The sequence below is a fragment of the Sus scrofa genome, chromosome 9, assembly GCF_000003025.6.
Source record: "Sus scrofa isolate TJ Tabasco breed Duroc chromosome 9, Sscrofa11.1, whole genome shotgun sequence".
Lineage (NCBI taxonomy): Eukaryota > Metazoa > Chordata > Mammalia > Artiodactyla > Suidae > Sus > Sus scrofa.
Window position 1 is genome coordinate 98157658 of NC_010451.4, and position 21164 is coordinate 98178821.

At 34.9% G+C, this 21164-nt stretch overlaps 1 protein-coding gene across 21 annotated transcripts in view; it reads left to right on the forward strand.

Annotated features, from left to right (window-relative positions):
• CACNA2D1 (calcium voltage-gated channel auxiliary subunit alpha2delta 1) overlaps positions 1-21164 on the forward strand; it is a 484869-nt gene that overhangs the window by 376601 nt on the left and 87104 nt on the right. For all 21 annotated transcript variants that reach the window (XM_013979785.2, XM_005667683.3, XM_013979783.2 and 18 more), the window contains 4 exon segments: positions 3383-3487; positions 17155-17233; positions 19480-19529; positions 20951-21040. In XM_013979785.2, coding sequence (XP_013835239.1) covers positions 3383-3487; positions 17155-17233; positions 19480-19529; positions 20951-21040 — 324 coding nt within the window.

A 21164-nucleotide genomic window follows, 5' to 3' on the forward strand; every position in this document is an offset into this window, starting at 1 on the left:
TCAAACATAATTGATCTTTAGGGTATATTCTTTCTGGAGTAAAGGAATGCAAGGGGTTCTTTAATATTTTTTTTTCCTCTGGAGTCAATAATCAAGTTTTCTAGATCTTGGCATTTTAATCATTCCTCTTAGTATTGTTAATTGGCCTCACTCATTCTCTCCTATTCAGCCATAGAATGATAAGTCTCCAGCCTAATGTGCTTTTTCAAAGGCAGTCATGCTAGAGGGGCCATGTTAACTTGCACATTGATTATTAGTTTCTGATGAAATATGAACTAACTCCTACTGGCATCTCCTACTGCCTTTACCAAAGTTGTAAATGGTTTTGTAATATGTCCTCAGTTATTCCTCTAGTAAATCTCATGTGTTTTGCTTGCCACATGACCCTTAGGTATTGCAGTCCTTCATTATAATTTCCCCAAATGCCATGGCTTTCCTTATTGAGTTATCTCTTTGAAACCCTTGTAGTCTTTTTCTTGTCACAGAATCCCATTCCTTGTTTTTTGTCATTGCAAAGTTTACCCTTAAAGCAAGTGTCAAATAGAATTAGACATTAAGATCGGAGTTAATCTTCAGGAAGCATTTTGTAAAATATTGACAAATACATTGAGATATATTTTTCAAAAAAAACTTTATTGAGTGCATATATGATAGATGCTATGCTACGTACTGGCCACACAAGAAATAGTCAGGTGTGTTATGAAATAGCACATGGAAGTAAATTATCAGCCCCCGTCATTATATTTTTATTGACATAATCAATATGACAATATTCCTTTGCTTATGTGTTCCTTACAAGTCAGTTCCATATAATTGTGACTGTGTGATTCTCAAGATAGTTGCAAACCCAATGAAAACTTGCGAAGATAGACTCTGCTCCTCTATCAGTCCTGAGACGTCTACCTTGAGGGAAAATGTTGCTGACAACAAAACATTTCTTTATTCCTCCTTTTGTGGGTTTCCTTCAAATGTTCAGCAAGATTCAGTGCTAATTCACTGTGGTATTTTAATTTAGTAATGATAATAGCACTTCTACTACTTTAGAAAATGAAACTGAGTCCTGTTCTAAAAACTACCACTTTTTTGAAACAGTCCTGTAGATACATATTATTTTTCTCATTTTACACATTGCAGATAGAAAAGATAAGTCATCAGAGAAATTAATTTTAGTTTAAGAGATTTCAACAACTTTCACAAAAGTATTTTAATGATAAAATATATAACTTTTTGTATGGTCACATTTTCAGATAATTATCTGCAAAGATAAGAACAGTGCTTAAATGTGATAAATTGTATTCGTCAGTGAGTTGTACAAGGCTTGGTTAAAAGCCTTAACTGCCAGTGTGTAATGGTCTAGTAGTCAATGGGGTGAGATTATATAAAATAGGATCTTTTTATTAGTAAAGTAAAATGTTATCTTCATTAACATTTACCACAGGAATGGGATTTATCTTTGAAAAATAGGAATAGGGACCTTCAGTAAGCTTAAATACTACAGGAGAATGAATGATTTTTTTTGTTGCTGTTCTTCTTTTTTTTTTTTTTTTTTTTTTTTAAAGACCACACCTGCGGCATATGGAAGTTCCCAGGATAGGGGTTGAATCAGATCTGTAGCCACTGAACTATGTCACAGCCATAGCAACACAGCAGTCCCAGAGCTGAGCAGTGTCTGTGACTTACCCTACAGCTCAGGGCAATGCTGGCTCCTTTAACCCACTTAGCAAGGCAAGGGATAAAATGCATGTCCTCATAGATGCTAGTCAGGTTCATTTCCACTGAGACACGATGGGAACTCCAATTTTTTAAAATATATTAGTCATAAAGGCCAGAACTTTGCTCCCAATGTGAAAAACCTAATCACATCTGAGTGTTGAGCATTTAAATGTGCCTGGTCTAAACAGAAATGTGTTTTAAATACACACCAAAATTTTAGTACTCACTATGAAAGAAAAAAATGTATATTTAATAGCAATAATTTTTATATTGACTTAATGTTGAAAATATTTTGAATGATGGGTTAAATAAAATAAATAGAATTTCAGATATTTCTTCTTACTTTAATGTGGCTATTAGAATGCTAAAATTAAAAAAAAAAAAAGAATGCTAAAATTACAAATTAGGCTCCCATTATATCTTCCTTGAATATCACTGAACTAGAGGGGTGACATTTCCAAAGGAGCTAAGCATTCATAAATTAGTGTGATCTTTTAGTCTCCACACTTTTGCAAACATATTTCACAACAATAGAAAGGCTGAAATTATAATTTCAGACCTCAGAGAAGTTTAGCCTTCTAAATTAATTGTGCATTTTAGCGGCCCTTTAATGCTAATCCAATGTTTTCCTATATTCACCTCTTTTGGGACCTTAAACAAAGTGGAAGAAAGGATTTACCATTAGAATCAAGTCTTTGAGGATTAGAATATGTGTGGCAGGTTGAGGGCAGAAAGGGGAATAATCTGGAAATAGTTCTAGACATTTACAAAGATATGAAAGAGCACTGGGTATTAGGGATCAACATTGCGATTTCTGAAAAGTGAATAAAGTAGATTGAAAAAGAAGGGAAGAGAGGAACAAATATTGTAAGTGGATTGAAACTATAAGTGAAAAGGTGTGCACATTTTTATTAATATTATCTTTTCCCAGCGTAAATTATAAGGGTATAAAATTGACATCATAGTGTTAATTAATTTAAAACCCATGTATTGATCAGCCATGAGGGGTAAACTAGACACTCATGTGCTAGACACTCATCTAGGCAGGGAAACAATACTGAACAAAGAAGACAAAACTTTATGCCCTTTTATACTTGCATTCTATTGGGCAAAGCCAATAATAAATAAAATGTATACTACATATAAACAAATGTGAAATGCTGGGAAGAAAAATACAACCTAGGAGGGGAGGCTGCAATTTAAAATGTAGTTGTTAGAAAAGTCCTCATTGATACAGTGATGCTTGATCCAAAACCCACAGGAAGGGAGACTTGTAGGAGTCAGAATGAGGGAGAACCCTGGGATAGGGAGGGGCAGACCTGGCTTGATCTAGGAACCTGTTCTTAGAATTGGCTTATTGAGCAGACACTTCCAGTCACTATTTGTAACCTGAGCATGCTCTTTCCATATTTTTTTTATACCCCTGCCTTTTGTTGTTGTTTTGTTGTTGTTGTTGTTGCTTTTTAGGGCTACACCTGCAGCATATGGAAGTTCCTAGGCTAGGGGTCGAATTGGAACTACACCACAACCACAGCAATGGCAGATCCTTAAGGATCGAATCTGCATCCTTATGGATACCAGTCAGGTTCATAACCCATGGAGCCACAACAGGAACTCCCTAAATCCCTGCCTTTTATTATGAATGACATGTATATATTTGTTTTAACAGTATAACGTTTCTAGAGCCAACTGCAATAAGATTATCATGTTGTTCACCGATGGAGGAGAAGAGAGAGCTCAGGAGATATTTGCCAAATACAACAAAGACAAAAAAGTGAGTGTAATTTTTCTAATATTTTAAATTGAATGGTAATTTAAGTGGTTTTTAACGAGAGTAATGGGGGTGGTGAAGAAGGACATATTTGGTTAAAACATTAGTATGCTGATTATAAAGTCATACAGATCATGGATTATAAGCCAATCACAGAATTAAATACATTATATATTTTTGAGATTCACAAATACCTTATGAGTAGTTTATTAATAAAATAATTTGAACCCATAGAATTATGTATAGGAATATATGTGTTTCAGTGATTGTTCAGCTGCAGAGGAAACTATTATAGAAAGACCTGTTTTGGAAGTTCACCTGTATAGTTGAACATACTGATGGTGTGGAAAATATCAAATGTAACAATTTTTCCTAGCACTGCTGCTATCAGTTTATTTCAATTTCCTGACTGGCTCTCCATATTTTATAAGAGAACAATGATCCTCAACTTGATTTCCTAAAATGCTGAGTATTCATAAATAAGTAGTGAAAAATTATAACTTATTTTTCGTGATTCCAAAATTTCAAATGAAATTACATATTTCACCAGGGGACTTTTCAGGGTAAAATGCCAAATCACTTAGCTTTTAATTGGAATTTTCACCATTTAGAGAGGTGTGACTCTTCATTAATTCTAATGAATTGTTTTATGTGTGAGGAATTAAAAAGTGAGAAAAGTGTGAATTAATATATTTTGGTAAATATCTATATATAAATTATGTATTTTGCCAGGCAGAATGTTGTGAATAATTAGGTAGAACATTGATAAAAATTTTTGGAACACTTTGAAATAAGCTTAGGTACTTTAAAAATGATCAAAAACTTGAAACCATGTACCTACATATAACTTCAAATTAATCACAAGTTTTTTGAATATTCAACTTTTTGATACTGCATATGCTATAAGTAGATGTCATTTGACATAAGTTTAATGTGAAGGTTAAGTTTGTTTTTTTCCAAACACTTGGTGACTTTGATTATATTGACGAGCCATTCATTCCTTTTGAAAAAGTTGATAAATGGACTGAACCGTTAGTAGACTGGGAATATTTTCAGATGATGACTTGATTTTGTGAATATGTGCATCAAAAACGTCATTAGAATGAAAAGTGATGGGAAGATATAGATGCATTCATCTACAATATAATGTACATGATTTAATTTATTTGGTACCTTCTACTCGTTATTCAGAATCCAGCACAATGAGCACTGCTCCAAGGATGTCCTTGACACTCCCTCCTGCTCAGTCTTATTTAGGTGCTGGTGTTCTGATCCCAGGCCCACTGCATGGAGCCTAGAGTCCCTCACGTTGTATTCTACCCACGGGATCTTTCCTGTCTTCCCACTCTGGAATACAAGATTCTACAGGACTGGGTCTTTGTCTTGTTTAACTTTGAGCTCTAGGCATCCTACAGAGAGCACAGATTCAGAGATAGTTCTCATTATGTGATGATAAATAACCTGAGTATGTCTAACTAAAGTTAGAGCATGATTTCTGTTATAGAACATAATTATAAAAAATAACCTGGGGGAGTTCCCATTATGGCACAGCTTCAATGAGTCCAACTAGGGATCAGGAGGTTGCAGGTTTGATCCCTGGCCTTGCTTAGTGGGTGAAAGATCCAGTGTTTCTGTGTGCTGTAGTGTAGATCACAGATGCAACTCGGATCTGGCGTTGCTGTGGCTGTGGCATAAGCTGGCAGCTGCAGCTCCGATTGAACCCCTAGCCTGGGAACCTCCACATGCTGTGGGTGCGGCCCTAAAAAGACAAATAAATAAATAACCTGGGGTAAGGAATATTTAGCTTATTTAAATATTTCAAGTAATGTGATATTACCATGTCGTGAAGAACTCAAAGATAATAAATTTAACCCACATTCAACTCTATTGATATAATACATTTATCTCGAAATTCCCCCAATTAATCATACACTAATAATTTGGAAGAGACTTTTAAGTACCTCATAGCCATACCTTTTAAGTATATTACTTTGTGATAGAGGTATATAAGTGCAAACCCCACTACTTCTCTTTTAATGAATATAAGTTTAGGTAAATCATGTTTTCTTTTATTGACATCAGCCAAACTAGCCATCAGGAATATCATTCACCTGGATATTTTTCTTCAAAAAGGAAGAATTTCTTAAACAAGTATGACAATGAATGTTATTCATTTATATCAGTATCTGTGCCTAAGATATATTTTGATTTCTTAAAGTATAAACAGTTTTAACAACTTTACATAAAAGAAATGTTTAAAAAGAGAAGAAATTTTCATCTAAACTTGTCGTTTTTTTTCTCTCCCCATCTCTGTTTGCATAGAGAATGAACACCATAACGTCTCAGAGGCATGTCTTAACTTGATATTTTTTTTCTTTTTTTAAAATGCAAGAAGTTGTATCCCATAAAGAAAGTGACAATATTCTACTCTCTATTTTCACAGATTATTCAGTTGATTGAATAAATGAAGAATTTACTAAAGTCATTTTTCTATATATAGATCCTACAAATGTCCAATCTAAATATTATTATCTTAAAACACTGCTTTCCATCCCCTTCACCTTTTATAGGAATTCTACTTTTTAAACAAAGGCATTTGGTGACATGCTAAACCTGAAATGATTCCTATCACATTCATTTTTGTAAAACTGATGAGCCTAGTACTACTCAACAATCCTGCTATCTGCCTTTTAATATTGCTGTGCTTTAAGGACACATACTTCTCTTAAGAAGAGATACTTCTTGGGTTTTGTTTTTGTTTTTTGGGTTTTTTTTTTTTTTTTTTTTTTGTCTTTTTGCCATTTATTGGGCCGCTCCCGGGGCATGTGGAGGTTCCCAGGCTAGGGGTCGAATCAGAACTGTAGCCGCCAGCCTACACCATAGCCACAGCACCTCGGGATCCGAGCTGTGTCTGCAACCTACATCACAGCTCACAGCAACACCGGATCCTTAACCCACTGAGCAAGGCCAGAGAGCCAACCCACGACCTCATGGTTCCTAGTCAGATTCATTAACCACTGAGCCACGACGGGAACTCCTTAAGAACATACGCTTTTTGTAAATGTCCAAGCAACTCTGAAAAGGAAACAGTGCTTAATTTTTGTGATTTTTAAAGTCACTATCATGGTTAGCTAAGAAAGATAACCTTGGAATTAGATAATGCATTTTTTTACATGAGTCTAATTTCAGTGGCTGTGGCAAAGTTCTGTGATATATACTCTTACACATATATATGTACTTACATACACAGAAGAATGCTCACATATTTATTATCTGTTTCAAATGGACATTCCTTGTATCCATTGTATCCCCAGGAACAAGGGGCTCTCTCACCTAAAGTGATAAGAGTAAATTTAAACAGGTGGTTGAGAAGTGACAGAGGGATGAGCAAGTAGAAATCTGAACATAAATTTTTCTAAAATCCCTGTAGATTTGCTAAGAACTATTAGAAAAGAAATGACAGTCATATCTGGGTCAATTATACATACATGTGTGCATGCATACATTTTAGTTTTTTAAAGAGAAAAGAGCTAAGTCATTATTGCATGTTATATAGACTAGTCAAGGGAAGAACGCTTATAGATACAAAACAGAGAAAGGATAATTGATAGAGTTCCTTGAAAGAGGAGAGGTTGAGAGAGATCCAGATCACAGATTTCTGAATTCGACAAGTAGGAATATTATTCCTGGGATCATTGCTCTACCACATATAACATGTGCACTCTACCTCCAAGTTTAACGGCTTCTCAAATTTTCTAATGTTGGTAAACTTTGTTAAACAAATAAAAATTGTCTCTTGGTATTTGCATGTTCTATATCCAGTAACAGTGAAAACAGATGATGGCAAACAACCATTTTTAATTCACCTATATTTTTGAGAGTATTTGTATTTTGTCAAGACAACATTTCCATAGTCAATTATTTATGTCAGATGTGTGCAAATAGTGAATATATGCACCTACTAAAAAGAGTGTGACTGTATAAGAGAGGTTTTTTTTAAAATATGGCTTCAAATGGTTTGGGGTGACTTGTCAAACCTTTCCAACTTTCCCTCCCTATTCAAATTTCCCTACCTTCCACCCATCCCTGCAGTTAGAGATCTGCAGCGCACAGACCCTCATATGCAAGGTATTGTCTATTTTGTCATCTAAGGATGTATATGACAGACCAATTTGTTACTTGCAAAATTCATATTCATTACATGATAAGTTTATCAACTTAGAACTTCACTAGCCACATTATCTTTCAAATGGCCAATATGTAAAACTGAAATTGATAGTAAAGTATAACTTTAAATACTCTTTAAAGTTCTCTATTCGATAACATTTGAAAGTATGCTCTTTGAAAAAGAAGTTCACCTGTAGCTTAGAAAATATCAAAATTAAAAAGTCACCGAGTTTCGAGAGCTTTTCAAAAATCTGAAAACTACTCTTTGAATCCTCCCTTTTCCCAAGCCTTTTGCTTGGCATTAATGTGGTTGCTGAATGCTTCATTTACACTCATTTTTCATCCAAATGACATCAGAAATCATTCAGAGCAACCCAGGTAGGTGTGATTGGGTACATTCAGAGAGCTGATGAAAGAGGCTGCAGATATACAGCACAATTTAATGGGGCCAAAAGGTTTGAGAATTAGAACAAAATGTTTGGGTTCTTTTGAAATATATTACTCTGGGGAATTAATCTACCTGATTATAGATAGGTACAGCTTAAAACTGTGTCCATGTTAATCTCCTCCCACAGCTGTTCCAAATTAAAATACATTCACTTTCTAATCTTTACCTGCAGCAATGCCATTCCTTAGGGCTCACCCATGTGGACAGGACTTCCTTAAAAATGGTGCCAAAACCAAAATGAACTCTATCATAGAGTACAAACAAATGAATAAAGGAAAGTAAAACCAGACACAGAGCTGAAAGATAATTCCCAGGCCTAGCAAAATTAAAGATATTTGGTTTTCTATAGAATAGCAGAGGGCTTGGTTAGCAGTACACACTTAAGATTGTCTAGCCTGCTAGAAAAAAGTTCTCAGATTCTTAGCTTAATTCTCAGAATAATCAAAAATGAAAAGGCATTCAAAATGTGTAAAGTAAAATTTTCAAAATAATTAGTAAATTGAGTAAGAACAAATGGGGAAAAAAAAGCATATTATACATGTGGAATAATTTTCAAAGAATCCATAGCTGAAGTTATAATTGCCTGATAATAAAGGCATGGTTTTTTTTAATTATTTAAAAAAGATTTTTGGCAAAGTCTTTTCTATTTTTCTCTCAGATCCAGAATAGAAGTAATCTATAACCTACAGAAATCTAAAACAAATCACTAATGGCTGAATTTGCATATGTGTTTTATATAGTACGAATGAAAATTATTCATTACTTTTTCAACAGATGGTAGGGAAAATATTTCATGGTGAATAAATAGTTCATTGCCTCCCCACCTATCTCAGCCTGGCTTCTCCATCAGGCAAGAATAAAGCCTTTGGAAAGAATGTTGAAACATACGATAACGAAGGGCGTTCACATTTGTAAAATAAATACTATTTAACAAATGCACTGCTTCTAAAAATTTTAATTACAGACATTTGGGCACTTTTAACAGTTTGCAAAAGATTTTAAGCTTTAGAATAGGAACTATACCTGTGTTCATAAAGTCAAATATAGTATTTATGCTGGAGTTACTTTATAGCCAAAAACAGTTATTGCAGTTAACATTGGCACTGCCAGTAAGAGATTATCAATTTAAAATTCATGCGTTTTTGCATGCATGTGCTTCGTGTATGTGTCATTCCCTCCAACAGATTTATTTACATTTGTTTTCTGAGAACAACATTAATGTTGATAATCCATTCCCTAAACCAAGGAGAGTTTTATCAGGTACATGTTCTTCAGGTTTGAGAAATATTACTTCCATAACATTTTACAGCTTAATTTCATAACTAAATCCAATGAAAAGCAAGACTAAGTATTAAAGTTAGCATAAAATATGTTACACAAATAAGCCATGGGGTACAGAAAATGTACTTGAAATAATTTCTAGATGGACTGTTACCACCTAAAATTGAGATTTCCTTTTCTTTGTGTTAAATCATTATACCTGGAAAGGCACTCTGTTCTGCTTTTTCTGTAGCAGCTGCCTTGGTGGATAAAGAATTCTGCTGGCCTTGTTTTTTTGTTGTTGTTTTTTTTGTTTTTGTTTTTTTTCTTTCTCCTTGATTTTTTTTTATTGTGTTATAATACACATAGTATTTACCATCTTAACCAGTTTTGAAGTGTACAGTTTGGTGGTATTAAATATATTTACATTGTTGTGTAACCATCACCACCATCCATCCCCTTCACCCTTTGCATCTTGTGCAGCTGAAACGTTGTGCCTGTTAAACAATAACTCCCCATTCCCCCCTCCCTTTAGCTCCCAACAACCACCATGGTACTTTGTCTTCATGACTGTGATTATTCTAAGCACCGGATATAAATGGAGCCATACAGTATTTCTCTTTCTCTGACTGGCTTGCTTCAATTAGTGTCATGTCCTCAAGATTCATCCATGTTGTGGCATATTACAGAATGTCTTCCTCTTAAAGGTTGCATAATATGCTATCATATGCATATACTATATTTTGCTTATCCATTCATCCATTGATACCTGGGTTGCTTCTATATATTCATTACTGTGAATAATGTTGCAGTGAATATGACGGTACAAATAGCTCTTCAAGACCCTGCTTTCAGTCCTTTTGGGTATATACCCAGAAATGCAATTCCTGGACCATATGGCAATTCTATTTTTAGTTTTTTTGCGGACCTTCCATCCTGTTTTTCACAGGAACTCTACCATTTGACATTTCTACCAAGAACGTAGAAGGGTTCCAATTTCTCCACATCCTTGCCAACACTTGTTGTTGTCTGGTTTTTTTGATAGTAGCTATCCTACTGGGTGTGAGTTAGAATCTCATTGTAGTTTTGATTTACATGTCCATAAAAATTAGTGATGTGAGCTTCTTTCCATTCCATGTGCTTATTAGCTATTTGTATATCTTCTTTGAAGAGGTGTGTTTTCAGGTCCTTTTGCAATTATTTGTACTCCTTTATTTTGGGACTGGGCAGAAATCTTCCCTGCTCAGTCTTTGTAGAGGAGTCCCTTTCTCTACACACCTCCTTTATCATTATCTGTTCTAGCATTATCTTTCCTCTTTGTTTGCTTTCTCCCAGATTATCCTTCTTTATTATTTTAATTATGTATCTATTCCCCTGTTACCTTGAACTCTCCTTTGTTACACTCTTAGTGAAGTTGAGGTTGTGGTAGTTTGTAAACCTACCATTGCTTCCTTAGAGGCTAGCAAGGGCTTGATGCCCATTGGTTGCTAAATATTTACTGACATGTCCAACCTAAATAAATAAATATAAATATGCAATAATTAAGCTTCTAAGTTATAGTTATAAAGCATTCCTAAATGTTAGAAAAACTCAGTAGCTTTGAAGAAAAAAAAAAAACAAAAACCTCAATAGTTTTGTTCTTTTAAAAGAAAATAATTTAAAACAATGACTTCTCAGCTGATGATAGTCTTTGCAGAGGTATAAATTGCTTGGAAATGAAATATGCCCATGGCTTTTTCTTTCTATAACACATATTATCAATGTATGCAGGGAAGGGGAACTGAAATTACTTCCTTATAATCTTACAATGTAAGAGTAATTCATTGTGATCATTGTTAAAATTTTTCAATGCCAACATAATCCTGAGGCATGTGTCTTTGTTATGTACCCACAATCAAAATCTACTCAACAGTTTGTAATAACCTGTATGGGAAAATAGAATGAATAGATTTATATGTGTGACTGATTCACTTTGCTATACACCTGAAACTAATACAACATTGTAAGTCAACTATACCCCAATAAAATTAAATTAAAAAAAAAAAAAGACATTTGAGAGAGAAGTTCCCATTGTGGTGCAGTGGGTTAAGGATCCGGCATTGTCTCTGGTGGTACAGGTTTGATCCCCAACCCAGTGCAGTGGATTAAGAATCTGGCATAGCCACAGCTAGGGCATAGGTCAAAGCTAAGGCTTGGATTCCATCCCTGGCCTAAGAACTTATATATGCTGTGGGTGCAGCTAAGGAAAAAAAAAAAAAGAACATGTGAGAGAAATATCAGCTTGGTTCTTTAAGATCATGTCTGCCAAACCTACTGTCTTTTGTTTTCCTTTCCATAAAGTTGTTTTGTGTTATTTAAACAAATTCAGCAGTCGCTGGTTAAGTACTTGCCTTTGTCAGACCCTGGGAAATTGCATATAGACATATCTCATATGGACACAATGGCATTTAACGGCATTTAGACGATATTGGCTCATTTTCTTTAGACTTGCTAAATGTAATAAAGCAAGCCAAATTTATTCCTCTAGGACCATGTTATTTCAAGTTATTTTAAGTTCTTTTTGAAGTATGAAACTCTAATATCTCACTAATGGAAAATGTTGCCTCACTGACTGAATTCTGATATTTTGACTCTAGAAGACATTGTCATAATTATCATCATCATTAGTATCCTCATCAACATCTTTATAAACATATCTAATATTTATTGTGCTTTCACTTTTCCATATAATACAAAGGCTTCTCATGTATCACTTTGTTCGAAATTGGAATAATCGTATGATAAAAAGATTTTTATTACCGTCATCATCATTATCCCCATTTTGGAAATAAGAAAACCAAAATTTGAGAAGTTAAGTAACTTGTTGAAACTCATACAGCTACTAAGTGGCAAAGCCAGTAATTTAAATGATCTACAGCCCAAATTTCACAATCTCATGTGGAATGTGCCTGCCTGCCTGCTTGTGTATCTCTCTTCAGGGCAGCCTTGAGGCCATGCGAGTCACCACTTGCCCACCCAGGATTCTTCCTTCTAGTCAGATAGTAAGACCTTACCACCAAGGAACTTGCTTCTCACAGTCTTAAGTTGCTAAGGTGGATTAATCTAAGCCACCACATGTTTGCAGGCTTGCAGGAACCTTTCAGATCATTACACTTTATAAATTAAATTGTGTAAAATGTGAATTAGGACACTTTTATTTATTTCATAATGGTATAAAACTAGAGATGTGGGTTATTTTAAATGCTCTAGATTCTGGGACACTTGTGAATTATGGAAACCACTGTAGAATTTTCTCCTAAAATATTCAGTCCAATCTAGTATTTTTACAGGCTTAATGCCAAAAATTTTAGTACACACAGTAAATTAATAAAACCCATTTCTGACATCATTTTTCTAACATGATTTGATAGCTAGAGTTTTTATTTTAGTTTTATTGGCTTTCCTCATAGTCTCATTTCCATTATTCCTTGGAGATTTGCCTATTGTAAATTAAACTTGAACTCTGGGTAACTGATAATTGTTGAGGTGACAGTTTCCAGTAACTGGGTTCTGCTGGGAAACAAGAAATTCCTATGGCTTTTTAAAATAGGTTGACCCTGTGGCTTTGGAAAAATCTTAATTGAAGACAAGTATTTTAGTCTTCAACAAACAAAACAAAATAAAAAACAGATTAGCAGAAGTCCAGAACTCAAGGATAAAGTTATAAATCAGTGGTGTATTATAAGGAACAAATCAATAATGCATGTTAAGTAACCAGACTTGCTATTAATTAAAAGTTATCTCTGATCAAGTAGGCCAGGCTTGACATATCAAATTTACAATTTGAAATCATAATGTTCTATTCACAGAGAAAGCAATTTTTGAAACAACTGAAGGCCAAAATTATAAATTTGCAAATAATAATAGACTGATTTTCAATTGTTTTACATTTAATTTTATTAAATATGCTCTAAAATTGCTATTTTTATGAATATTCTTATATAACTAAGCATAAATCAATAATTATTAGGATTTTTTTAATTTAGGAATAATATAGTACTTAAGTAGTATAAGTGTATGAAATACACTTTAAATATGTTATAGTTGTATTAAATATACCTTATTTTGCTAAACTCCAAGATTACAATTTGATATAAATGTAATGAAACAATCCAGATTATAAAATACAAGATGGCTATCAGTCCGGTTTTGACTCTATTATAGTGAACTGATTTATATGTCAGATGATGCCAAATTTTGTCTTAGAGCACCATGGGAAAATGTTAAGACCACTTATTTAGCTATTCAGTTTTTTTTTTCATTTAATAAATACTTATTTCCATTTATATATAAGGCACTATAATAGATACAGTAGTACAGTCTTGGGATCGTTTTAACCCAGTCCAATGTTTATTCAATACTACCTTCCCATGTTATGTCTGTTAAAGATCTGGACTTCACCCTTATGAAAAATATTTTTAAAAGCCATTTGTGACTGTATGTTTCACATATGACACTCACAGAAGTGAACATTCTGAAACATGAGCCTATCTCAAGTCAACAAGTTTAGGATCATTTAGCAGATTTTCTAGCAACATTTCACTTAGAACAGAAAGGTCCCAGTATTTATTTGTTACATGAATCTAGTGTCGTGATTATTAATGTACTCCTGGGCATGAGTAGAAGGATTTTTTTCCCCTAGAAAAGTTGACTTTGCTTTAGTGGATGTGTGATTTAAAGTAAGTAATTTGTTTAATGGAGACTTTAGATGAAATATTTAGCTAGTACGACTGCTCATTAAGAGTTTCAAGTTATTTTATATGTCATTTTATGTTTTTATGAAGATCATATAAATATACTAATAACAAATGAACTCTAAAAATATACAACTTTGAGTATGTAATACCTTAAATTCTAAATTGTGCATATTTCAAGGAATCACTTTATTTTTCCCTTCCCCCCAAATTATAGTTAAAGAAGAATGGTAAACTCAAAGAAGTGAAAAACATCAGAAGAAAGAGGGGATAGCAGTCATCTTTGTGGATTTGGCATCTGGAATTTGAGTTAGTTCTTTAACTCCTCCACAGGGTGGCAGTAATACAGTATGGAATAAGAGGAATGAAACTATCTAAAATTCAAATGGAATTTAGGGTGCAAAAATAATCTTCTTGTAAACTTTACCAATTTATTGTGGACATGCACCATAAAATGGTGAATATCACACCTGCTTATGAAATCAGTGGAGTAAAAAGGCTAATTACATAAATAGCTAAAGTGTGTAAAGCAAAGCCAAATCCAGCATGGTACAGCACCTGGGATTGAAATAAGGTTTATGTTCATGTTTTCAGTGTCATATTAGGAATTTAAAAGTCTGAGTGATTTATATTAAGCTTTCTCAAATATATAAAATCATTTCAGAAAATTCTAAGATAATCTACAGAATCATTAAATATATACATATGGATGTGTTTTGTGTGTGTGTGTGTGTATCCACCAAAAGAAAAATAAGCATCTTAGATATAGTTGATTTTGTAAATATTGCAATGGTGAGGTAGCTGCTGAAAGATTGAATTTGTAATTCTTAAGATTTTAGTAACCATTGGGAAGAAAATTTCAGAAAAATAACGTCTTAAAAATATCTATGGTAAGGCAAATGTAAATTGAGAAAAGGGGTAAAAACTATACATTTGTAATATGGGAATGATTCAGTCAGTTAATGCAGCCGGTGTTCACATAGCCAAGAAAGGACTTATGTGATAAATGAACAAAGAGAGAGAAAAAAAGCCTACTGTGTATTAAAATTCTGTTAAATTATCATTAATTGTGGCACTGTACACTACAACACCCAGCTCTGATTCTGAATTCCTTAATTTAGACAATCTTTGAGGTCTCCCTGTAGGCAAGCTGTGGGGGTCAGGCAGAATTTTTGTGGTAGAATAAATAAAGCAACAAGTTTTTTTGTTTTTTTTTTCCCCTAGTATCTTTTTTGGCTGAGTTGTGTTTATTTGGACTGTTTGATGTATAACATCAGTCAAACTAACCCACAGTGTGTGTGTCTAAGTGTAGCCTATATGTTATTAGAAATGCTTGACTTCCTGGGACATAGATAAAAGAATTCATTTAGTTGCATTCATCTATATCTTTGTAATGAAAAGCATTTATGGAAAACATTTTACTGGAACACTGTTATGTAAGAGCAACAACTAGACAAAGCAGTACTTTAAATTGAAAGTTTGAGACATGTTTTCAAATGTTAATTACGAAGGAGATCCCCAAGTGCCTTCTAGAGCATCTGGATTGTTTCCCTGCCCTGAATTCATATGACAATTGTTTAAGGTATGGCAGTTAAATTGAATTATCAGAGAGGCCAACCTGTTTATAAAAATATTTTCATTTAGGAGTAAGCTTAACTATGTAAGCTGTAATACTACTTGGAAATACATAAACAGCCCCCAAATGACTCAATTGAAGATTTTAAGAAAATAAAACTGTGTTTTGCATTTTGAGGAACTCGGGGTGGGGGGGGAAGGGGAGGGGAGAAGGAGAGAGAGAGAGGTGTCACCAGCTTTTGTTAACCTAGAACCAGTCATTTGAGATGATTAAAACTCTGATGTGTTCACCAAATGGCTTCTTACAGAACTAGCTAAGGCAAACCCGGACTACTTAAGGGTGGCTCACATAAAATTTTACAAGTGAAACAGCAACATCCCCAGTGTATATTTGGGGGCAGGGATTGTTATGATGTGATCTCTGTGTGGCCAAGACCAGTGAAGGAACAGAGAACAGATGTCAAATCTCTTTTGAGATTTGTGCTCTGCGGTCATGTGCGAAAGATGAAACAGATGAAGCAATTAGAAAATGTCAATTCAAACAGTCAATCGACATGAATTAGGGAAAAGCTCTTAACATAGTTCAAACCAGAACATGAATTCATGGAAAAGTGATTTTCTGCATCTTTGGCTTTAAGAAAAGCTAAAATGTTGAACTTTATTGGTTTACTCAGATTACTAAGTTGGTAAAAATCAGTATATGTTAAATAGCCATTTTATTAAATATTTGTTGCATCATTGAATTTATCTTCTATATTCGCATCCTGTTATTTCAATTCAGTCGCTTCTAATGAACATTTAAAGTACTATCATTAAAAACTCTCAATTGAATTTTTAAATATTTGCATCTTATACATTAGAAACAGTCAATATTTTGCTTCTTTTTAAAAAATCCTAGAAGCTTAAAATATTTATTTATATATGCCAGTCATCTTTATAGAAAGTAAGTAATGTGACTAACATCATCATCATACCTGTGCTTCCTGAATAGTTCCGTGGTGTGAAAGTAGTGAAATCATCAAGTATAGTTGCCCTAGGCAACTAAAACTATAATGACCTCCTTTCTATATCAGTAACTGCATAGCTATGAAATAGGCCTATTTTTTTTTTTTTTTGCAATGACTAGTTTTATGAATAATATGTTGTATCCAGGTCAGACAGGTGAAGGTGGATTGAACCTGAAAGATGCCATTTCTCCTAATGAAACCCTAGTCTTGATTCTGCCTCAGAATTGGGATATGGTGCAGGGCACCCAAGTACTAACTTAAATTTAGTAACTGAAGTCTGTATTTAGAGTAGATTATGTGGTTTCTCTCTGATGCCTTCCTGAGTGATTTACTGGCCTCAATTTTTCTTGTCATGTTAACTGAAAAACATGCTTTTATTTAGTTTTTATTTTAGCTCTCTTGTTTTGCCAGTCAATTAAATTTTATGCAGCCTAACAAATTTTATGCAGCCTAACAAATACCTGTTTTTCAATTCACCAGGTACGTGTATTCACATTTTCAGTTGGTCAACATAATTATGACAGAGGACCTATTCAGTGGATGGCCTGTGAAAATAAAGGTGATAGATCTGTTTATTTGACCAGATTTTATTATAGGTAGAATTTGATTGCTGTTAGTTCTACATGTTATCATTTAAAATACTCTAAAGTTGTGGCTACTTTTTATGGGACTTGAAGCAAGAATAAAATGCTGAAGATGTTTTCTATAGAGAAAATACACACAAATAGTGTAAGTGTATGACATTAGTGTTACATTACACAAAAATTCAGACATCTGGTCATATTATTTTACATTTATAGAGGGATATATTGGAGTTCCCATCGTGGCTCAGTGGTAACAAACCTGACTAGGATCCATGAGGATGCAGGTTCAGTCCCTGGCCTCACTCAGTGGGTTAAGGATCTGGCGTTGCCATGAGCTGTGGTGTAGGTTGCAGATGTGGCTTGCATCCTGCATTGGTGTGGCTGTGGCTTAGGCTGACAGCTGTAGCTCTGATTCAACCCCTGGCCTGGGAATATCCATATGCCTCGGGTGCAGCCCTAAAAAAGCCAAAAGGTGGGGGGGATATGCTTTATTCCTTCGGTATCTTCACCATCTCCTTTTTGAAGCTTGTGTTTGTTAGATCGAAGAGGCCTATTTCATTGTTTGCTCCTTCAGGGGAATTCTCTTGTTCTTTTAACTGAGAAGGGTTCTCGAGTTTCTTCTTTTTGCTTATATTTTTCTTATTCTGTGAGTTTAAGGAAAACAACTACTGTAGTCTTGGAGGCCTATTTATATGCGAGAGCACCCCTGGATATTTTGTGAGGGCTTACAGTTTTTTTTTTTTTTTTAACATGAAGGCTGTTTTTGGTTTGGATGCTTGCTGTCTCTTTTCTTAGTTTGAGCAGGCTGTTATCCCCTTGATAGGGTACATGCTGTTGCCAACGGCCTACACATGCTTCCAGGAAGATGGAGACAGTGGGAAGGGCCTGTGGCTATTTCCTGGTTGCTGGGCCCTTGACAGTGGTGAGGACATGCAGGGAGGTGGTGCAGGCTGCTCCTGGTTGCAGGGCCCTGGGAAGTGGCAGTGACCCTCAGGGAAGAATAGGCACTCATAGCCTTTGGAAGCAGTAACAGCAGGCCAGTGCCTTCTCAGGGGAATAAGCAAAATGCATGGTGCTTAGTTGGACTGCCTTCCTTTGCAGTGACCCCTGAGGTGACTGGGGCCACAGGTGATGTCTGTTCCAGGACCCCTAGTGGTGGCGTGCCACACCCACCTCTGGAGTCTGAGATGCCTGTGGTGATTTGCCCCATCTGCCTGTATCCTATGTAGGAGATGATCCGCAGTCCAAGAGCCTGTGTGTGCACAGAGAAAGATATTCCTATAGTGGTCCTGCCCCTTCTCTTCTCACCCACTCCAACAGTGGCACTTGCTTCTCCTGTGGTCCCCAGCCTCCTCCCGTACTCCCTCAGCTGTGGTGCTCAGCTCCCTAGCCCTTGGCACACGGCTCCTTACCCCCTCAGGCTGTGTCCACACAGCCAATCCTAGTCCACTCCCCAGAACTGACCTCTGAAGCTTGAGTCTCAGTGCTGAGCCCACACTCGATCATCTCAGAGTGTATTGTCCAGGGGCCGTGGTACAGATAGTCTCTGCAGCTCTCTATCTGCTTTGCCCTCCTCAGTCTTGCTGCTGTACTTTTCTCTGGGGCTTTGAGGTTCCCCCTCCATACCGGCTGATTTCTCTGTCAGTTAGGTGGCATTCCAGGCTGTGGGCTCCTTTCCTCTTTCACAGCTCTCTCTCAAGAGCACTGGTCTCGATCTGACAACATTTTTTTTCTCTTCTCTCTCTCTCTCTCTTTCCTTTTGTTCTATCCAGTTATGTGGAGAATTTCTTACCCTTTTTGGAAGTTTAAAGTCTTCTGCCAGAGTTCAGTAGATGTTCTGTACCATTGTTCTACGTGTAGATGGGGTTTTTTTTTGATGTGTTTGTGGGAGAAGGGGAGCACCATCTTACTCCTCCACCGTCTTGATCATGCTCCGTAAAAAGACTTTAATGATACCAGGTTCCCTACTACTCTGTAGAAAAATAGCATTTATTTTTTGCAATCTAAGAAATGTACTCAAATTTCTCATAAAGCCTTTGCATTTGCTATGAGTACGCATTAATCAGATATTTTCCAAATTTATCAGTGTTTGCTAGTTAGAAGTGTTTGCTCAATTAGAAGTGAAAAAATGTTCTTTCCTCTTACAGAACCATAAAATAATGTCGTGGGCCTTTATTAAAATGTTTATTTGTATTAATCTGTATATATGTATATATTTCAGGTTATTATTATGAAATTCCTTCCATTGGAGCAATCAGAATCAATACTCAGGTATGGTTATTTAACTCTTGTTTAAAGTATTTTTTCTTTTCTTTTCCTTTTTTTTTTTTTTTTTTTTTTTGTCTCTCTAGGGCCGCTCTTACAGCTTATGGAGATTCCCAGGTTAGGGGTTTAATTAGACCTGTAGATGCTGGCCTACACCACAGCCACAGCCATGTCAGATCCGAGTTGTGTCTGCAACCTATACCACAGATCACAGCAACGCCGATCCTTAACCCACTGAGCGAGGCCATGGATATTCTCATGGATACTAGTCAGATTCATTTCCGCTAGCCATGACGGGAATTCCTAAAGTATTTTTTCAAACTAAGATATTTCTTTTCTTCTTTAAATATACTCAATATAGAGAAAATAGGTGAAAATGAATAAATGATTTATACTACTATATTTGTAATAAAATGATGAGTGTCACGAGTAATGTATTGGTTATTATTTCACTAAGGTTCCAAGTATTTTTAAACATCTAAAACTTGGGTAAAGAAAATGAGTATATTTTTCTTCTCAAATTTTAAAAATATCCTAGAAGTAAATAAAATGTTTACTAACAACTCATCATGTAATTTGAACTTGATTTTATGGCCGCTCATTTAAGTGAGTTTCTCCAAGTTGTAGGCACAACATAGAAAATTAAATAGTAGTTACTACAACTTACAACAAGGATATGATTTTCCTCCAGCCATTCAGTTGAAAACATGCTTGTTAAGTAACTAGGTAGATTGAAGCAAGTATGTTAATTTAAATATATGTTATTTTAAAATATTTATAAATTGCTATTTAAAATCATTATTCATTTTAAAATATAACTGAGGAGCTACAAAATAGAATAAATCAAAATTTAGCACAAATAGCATTGCATTTGTGGAAATGAATACTGAATACATTGAATTTTGAAATGATACAGCAGCTGCATTTGTGCCTGATGTCTAGATTTGGCACAGTATTTCATTTATTTTTTGATACGTTTAAATGTAGTTTTGAATTTCAGCCAAATAGTCTGTGATATGAAAACAAGTTTGTGGCTGCTTTATTATTTCAAATTTGTGCAGTTCCATCCAGTAAATCACAGAGCCTTAAATAGGTTAGATTAACATAAAACAATTCACAAGGAACCTATTTCACTTATCATTGACTGTACCTCAGAAAGAGAATATTTTATTACAGAAAAAAACTGGGGTAGATACTTTGTATAAATAATGTAAGTCAAATATTGTTGATTCTAAGTATGCAGACATACCATTTATGGAGTACCCAAAGTAGGAATTAAATGATTATATGCTTAACTCTTAATAATTCTGATTCTATCTTCATTTTTAACTAAAGATAATTTTTTCTCTATGAATTTTGTTTTGTTTCATTTTACCACTGCATTCCTAGTTTTCAACTATTTAACTTTTTTATGTATGTATAAATAGGAATATTTGGATGTTCTGGGAAGACCAATGGTTTTAGCAGGAGACAAAGCTAAGCAAGTCCAGTGGACAAACGTGTACCTGGATGCACTGGTAAGCTAGGCTCTTCATGCAAAGACTGTCCTGATGGAAGCAGACACTGCCTTCCATTTCTGCTTCTTTCTAGGTTCCACTTCTCTTTTTCTCTTCATTAAACCCTTGCAGAATTCCTTCTGTC